Here is a 6,171-nt window from a genome sequence, read left to right as displayed (position 1 = left end):
CCTCCACCTTGTAGGAGTGAAAGAATTGGAAGACGCCAGCAAAGTTTTCAGACATTTTATTTGTGTAATTTCTTTCCACGTCACAAATAAGTTTAATACTTCTTGCTTGTCTATTATTAAACAGTCCTAATGAAATAAATGAAGCTTGCAAATTTTACATTGCCATGTACAATAACATTTATGCAAAGCACTGATGAAATGTGATTTATTGTGCAAACAAAGGCATTCTCTCAGCAGGTTGCAGATACTTGTGCACTACAAATTCTCACTGGTAAGCACAACTTTAAGGAAACATGGTATTTATTTACAAAATTACCAGCATGTCTAATAGCCAAGTTTTTTTTTCACAGCAACAAGGCCCTTATACAGTTAGGATAAGTATTGGTTTCATTGTATCACACAGTCACTCAATTGTAATGAGTTCTAGCTACACTACTCTGCACATAGGAACTGCAAGAACGTGTTGACTCCCAATCTATGCAGCAGTGTACCGTCAGTGTAATATAGCTGGTAGAATAAGGTAAAACATAAAGCACTTAAAAAGTATTTTCTTTGTACAAAACATTTCTGCTGGGTTATTCAACAGAATTTTAATTTCTGCTGCAATGCTTAAACCTGAGCAATTATAAGCAATCCTTTCGTTTAGCTAAGACAAACAAACTGAAAAAAAAGAAGAAGCTTTTTTCAGTCATACAATAAAGAGGAACAATGTTATGGGGACATGCACTGCTGTTCAAAAACCTTTTAACTAACTTAGCCCAGTTTCACTTTGTTCCTTAAGAGGAACTCCACATGCAAAACACATCTGACACCTGCTTGCTTTACCAGAAGCCACTTTCCCATCTTTCAGCACAGTGGTTTCTTGTTAACTTAAACATCCATCAGTTTGGATTGTGAATATATTTCTATCTTTTTTCTCTCTAGAATTTTTGTTTCATGTTCAAGACAGCTGACGCATAAATACAGTCAACTACAGTGATGTTTTCATCTTCAGTCTACTAAAGTTAATGATTCTTACATTTGATCCTTCAGGTTTGTCACATTAGAATACACTGCCACAGTCTCGCTCTCCTCATCCTCTGGCACAGAGGCGAGTTTCATCTCCTCCTCTTCTTCACGCCCTTCTCCCTCTTCCATCTTTCTTTCTCTTTTTGGCTTAATCTTAGCATAATCTGTGACTTCTTCCTTTGGTTTGTTCCCTGAAGGGCTTGCAGCGTCTTGTTTGATCAACAAATGAATATCAGAATATTCTATATTTGATGCTCCAGCTTCTGAGCCATTGGATCCTCCAGCTGTCCCTCTGGCCGGAATTGGCTCATAATCCACTGTGTGACCACCGTTTGTCTATGTAAAGCGTAAAAAGAAGTCAAGCTGAAGATGCAACATTTCACGCGATATTAAATGAGCTGATATAACTCAAGGCCTTTAATACTTTCTGATCATAACCACCAGATGTCACTAAACTCACAGTGACGGAGTTGCTTAATAATGTGAATTACCTCTTGAGTCATTACCATCTCTAGAGTCTCAGACGTACTTCCATGAGACTTGTGCTTTTCCCTGCAAAGAAAAATAAATAAACAGCAATAATTATTACAATACAATTGGCATGGAACTTAAAATCACATCTATGATTAAGAAATATTTAGTTTTCTTCTTTTAATTTAGTTCTATCCTGTTCAATTAATTTTCTAGAAGACTTCTATCATCAGCAATGAGCATTAAAATTGTTATCTACAAATCTTTCTAGTAGAACACTTAAAAAAAAAAAATAGGTGATCTCAGTCAGTGACACATTCTTATATTTGGATACATAAGCAAAAATCTCTAAGGAGAAAATTAAAAGTTTACCTGCAGCACAGCCACAACAAGCAGGAAATGGATGCTGAAACTAACACCCCAATCAGAAAGGGAATTATTATACCCATCTGTGTGAAAGTCCATAGATAGTTTGTGATGTACCCTGCAACAAGGAGTAAATTACTACAACAAAAACATCTACGTGCACAGATTTAAAGATTTGCACATTTAAAGATTTCCACTAACCTTCACCTTCCACCTCAGTTATAGAAAGATTCCTGCTTGTTTTCCCGTTTGTATTACTGCTGATGCAAACAGCAGAAATATTGGAGACGCCTTTCATGTTTATGGAGACGGTGCTTGTGACTGTGTGGTTCAGTACAACAGTGCTGATGGAGTAGTTGATGGGATTCTGCAATGATTCCCATGTAATTGTGGGTGAAGGGAAGCCTTGACTGATGCACACACAGGTCAGGACGTCCTGCTGAGACTTACAGTCAGACTGATCTAGGATCTGAGGTCGCACTGCAGGGAGACACAATCATGGTTAAAAAAAAAAAACAAAAATATAAACAATTATGCTGCATAAGATGATTTTACACATCTAATTTCAATATGTTAAAGTTATCAAAAGCAAATTAAGTGTGATAAATGACATTAAACCGTACACTAAGTTTTCCCCATATATTAGGTAAATGTTTTTTTTTTTTTTTGTTTGGAAGATGTGAGATTTTCCTTTTATTCTAATACAGGTTTTCAAAATCTTGTTTTTCATGTCTTCTTTTAAAATAGATTTGATTGTTTTTAATCCTTTATAAAACTGGTTCCCTTATTATTGGGTGGTTTATCTGAAATGAAGGGTGAGCGGCTGTCTCACACATCCTTTGTGTTTTACGTAGTTTTTGCAGAAAGGACATGTGGCAGAAATTTAAGATGTGAGAAGTTACTTCGTAACCCGTTACTGACATCATTGCTTTTAACATTGTTTCTTCAGTGATTTTAAGTTTTTTCTCATCTTTAAAACAAAATTTTGTGAAGTTCAAAATAACTAAACAACGTATATTGAATCCCTTTAAAAAAAAAACACACACAATGCTGAGATGGACACCTAATTTTTTCAAGTGCAAGTTATGTCTGAAGTCTCTAATGACTGACATTAGCATTACTGAGATAATGATACCCCAAAACCTGTCTCAGTACAAAAGTAGAAAGTGCTAGCAATATGGTAATAATCATGAGTTGTTCATAAGTTATGATGCTTATGAATTCATGTAATATCAGAGAAATATTGAAAGGTTTTGCTGAGTACTCATCATAGTAATGTTAATGTCTTGCTTCAAGATTTTGTTCAGATGGTTTGCATAGCAAAAATACTGCCCAGAAGAAAACATTCAATAATGTGTAAACTCACATCTCACTGCTACGTCCACTGTCAGATTCCTGTTCTGGTTCTGTGCTGTACACATGTACTGACCAGAATCCTTTTCTGTTACTTTGCTCATGAAGAGGGTGGCTGCTCCAGTGCCATTGGTCATGCTTGTGTTGGAGCCAAGTTTGGTCCAGATGAGGAGAGTTTGAGGAAAACCATCAAAGCGGCAGGTCAGATTCAGGGCGTCACCCTCATTAATGGTTTTGTCTCCGCTGATTTCCAATTTCTTCACATCTGAGACAAGATATCAAGAGGATTATTGAACAGATTGAAATAAGAGAAGAACTTTTACAAAATTCAGTCTGGAATTAGATCTTATGCATAAGTCACTTTTTAAGAAGTCAAATGCAAGACAAAGAGCTTTTCAGGAAAAATAGTCAACTAAATAGAGGATTTAATTAGAATAAAACATATAAAAGACAGGAAATCATTGGAGACAAACTTAAAATAACATTGAAATCATAAAGTGTGAAAAAATAAATAAATGTAGAACTATATAAATTTCAACAAATAAATCTAGAATTTACACAAATAAATGAAGCTGGAAAACACTAAAAATAATTCAGTTTATTCAGGAATGTACAATAAATCTAAAATACTGGGGGAAAAGTAGATGAAAAAATAATAAATTTAAAAGCCATTACTAGAAAATAAAAACATGATTTAAAACAAAGCTAAACATAAAAATATAAAATGCAGAAAAGCTCCTTGCAAATAAGTCATTTTTAATTTGCTACCCAAAAAAAGTAAAAAGGAACATTTTAGGCTTTTTCTTCTGTATGCTTATTTATGACAGCAATAATAACAATAATCAATTTAATCAAGTTGCTCATATGTTTTGTCATTAATGTATCAACTATTCTGTGAAAAGAGGAATCTGTTGTTTTCTGAAGTGCAGAAAGTTTGTCTCCTCCTACTGGCAGACACAGTAACTGCATGAATTAAGTGAAATCACTTGGCCATCAGAAAAGTAGATGGTAATTTATCAGCAGGTAGTTCTGAAATGATATGTGTTTATTTGCTTTTGTGCAGAACTTCACTTTGCAACAAATGAAAGTCATTTCTCCAGCTAATTTCTATCGTATGGATTCAAAATCTAAGATTACTTGCAAGAATAATCAAATGATAGAAATCCTCAGAGAAAACATGTTTTAGCTGAGCTTCAGAAACAGTGAAAAGAAAAGTAAAATAAAGAGGCGTGTTTTACTCACAGGTTACATTGAGAACTTCTGTCACGTTCGCTGTTATGTTATTCGGGCAGGTGACTGTGGAGCCATGATGTGTAACTGAAGGTTTAAGTGTCACTGTTGAGTTTGGTTTTTGAGATTCTGTCACATTATCTATGTTAAAGGAAGTGTTCTCCATAGAATTGGTACATTTCCATGCAACGACAGGAGTTTCGCCGGTAGAGCAGGGGTTAGCGGTGCAAGTCAGATTGGTTTGTTGTCCTTCTGTCAGCGGTGGAATCATCAGTGTGAGGCTTCCACTCATTTCTGAAGAGGCTGAAACATAGAAAGCTATACTTTGGAAAGGGGATACTGTAAATAAGGAAACAAAGAGCAACAACTAATGTAGTCATTTATTTTGCTGAATAATGCAAATACGAAGTAAATAGACTATCCGATGTCTTTTAAACTTCTTTATTAATCTCTTGTGTTGTCACTCAGATGTTCCTTAGAGCGTTTGTTGTTGGGTTTTCTGTAGTCATGTAGTCGTGTACAGCATATATATTTGAAACAGAAATGTAGAAATGCAACACCCACATACTTTTTTGGTCACGTCACATTAATAGCTCTAGTTAAAATTAGCAAATCTTACTAAAAATTGCCCTTCAGTTTTATGTTGTAATGATGAGAGGGAACTGGACAAGAGAGGCTAAAGTATTCAACAAGGCATTGTGGATTTAAGGAGTTAGGCTCATTTACTTTTAGTAACAGAGAGTTTTTTTGAAATATGCTTTATACCTGAGCTGGAACTGATGAAGAGTAAAATTAGCCAGGTGAGGATAAACATCTTGATTTAGTCCTGTCACTCTCTGGGTGAAGACAATTTTTTCTTGCGTATACAAAGATGATCAAACTGACTCAGGAAGAGCCACACCTGTCAACACAGATGTTCATACAGGATGTTCATGTAATTCACACAGATCTTCAGAAATTTGACTGCACCAGTCCCACAGGGATTCATTCAAGCACCCAAAAACTCCCCGGTAACAGCTGTAAATTTCACATCTATGGGTATTACTCAGTCCCCATGAAATAATTTCTATTTTACCCAGCACACGATGGCTAACATTTTAAAAATGTCAACAAATACTTCATTAAATTGATCTAGAAAGAAATTATAAATATATTGCCTTTTACCTGCAAGCCATTTTCTTCTGTATTTCTCTCTCTGGTTATTTTTAATGTGAGACTCTTTCTTTACTTCCCCTGCCTCTTCCCTCTTTTGGTATGCACCCTTGTTGCCTAATCTCGGCTTCCTTCTCACCAACTACACAAAAATACAGTAACAAACTTAACTTTAGCAGTTTACCTTTTATGCATTTGACTTCAAACACTTATTGCAAGAAGAATAGCAAAGTCTTGTTTTGTAGTTTGTAGGAAAGGGAAGTTTAGGGCACTTCCGATGAACACATTGGTGTATAAATAAACAAAGAGGAAACTAGCCATCTTGAGGCACCAACAGTGTAGTACGATGTCATTTCCTTCAACATAGATTTTAAAAATGTGCATAACACCAAGTGCTATAAATGACTGAGTTTTTTTTTTTTTTTTTTTCAGCAGTAAGGGTGTCGAGAAAAATAACTGTTACTTGATGAATGCAATCATTACTTGGAGTTTTCATCTTGAGGAAGCACCTTTTAGGTTTCATATGGTGCAATACCTACAGCTTCTGTTCACAGCGAAGTCTCTCTGTTGAATATTTATGTACTTCCCCAA

At 35.2% G+C, this 6,171-nt stretch overlaps 1 protein-coding gene across 2 annotated transcripts; it reads right to left on the bottom strand.

The window, feature by feature from the left end:
- Nucleotides 1-42: 42 nt before the first annotated feature.
- Nucleotides 43-5,891, bottom strand: LOC106960344 (hemicentin-1-like). 2 transcript variants are annotated; one of them, XM_015053405.1, is made up of 8 exons: nt 5,593-5,891; nt 5,194-5,329; nt 4,441-4,767; nt 3,212-3,463; nt 2,047-2,325; nt 1,852-1,963; nt 1,500-1,560; nt 43-1,344 (listed from the first exon to the last, which is right to left on the bottom strand). In XM_015053405.1, exons 2-8 carry the CDS (start codon nt 5,240-5,242, stop codon nt 1,015-1,017), a joined length of 1,410 nt encoding a protein of 469 aa, XP_014908891.1. In that variant the 5' UTR covers nt 5,243-5,329; nt 5,593-5,891; the 3' UTR covers nt 43-1,014. The 2 variants fall into 2 exon arrangements, with proteins under 2 accessions (XP_014908891.1, XP_014908899.1); XM_015053413.1 differs by having other exon boundaries at nt 4,441-4,731; nt 5,593-5,890.
- Nucleotides 5,892-6,171: the final 280 nt, after the last annotated feature.

The sequence above is a fragment of the Poecilia latipinna genome, unplaced genomic scaffold (assembly GCF_001443285.1).
Source record: "Poecilia latipinna isolate Pla-1442-1.1 unplaced genomic scaffold, P_latipinna-1.0 Scaffold54, whole genome shotgun sequence".
Lineage (NCBI taxonomy): Eukaryota > Metazoa > Chordata > Actinopteri > Cyprinodontiformes > Poeciliidae > Poecilia > Poecilia latipinna.
Note: the sequence above shows the minus strand (reverse complement) of the source record. Positions and strands in the feature narration are given on the sequence as shown.

What these genes read in the sequence shown, in the direction of transcription:
- LOC106960344 (XM_015053405.1), bottom strand. Translation starts at nt 5,242, where the DNA reads ATGTTTATCCTCACCTGGCTAATTTTACTCTTCATCAGTTCCAGCTCA. An exon ending in AGAAGTTCTCAATGTAACCT is followed by an intron (nt 3,464 to 4,440) that starts GTGAGTAAAACA and finishes ATCTTGTCTCAG; the next exon opens with ATGTGAAGAAATTGGAAATC. An exon ending in AGTGGACGTAGCAGTGAGAT is followed by an intron (nt 2,326 to 3,211) that starts GTGAGTTTACAC and finishes GTCTCCCTGCAG; the next exon opens with TGCGACCTCAGATCCTAGAT.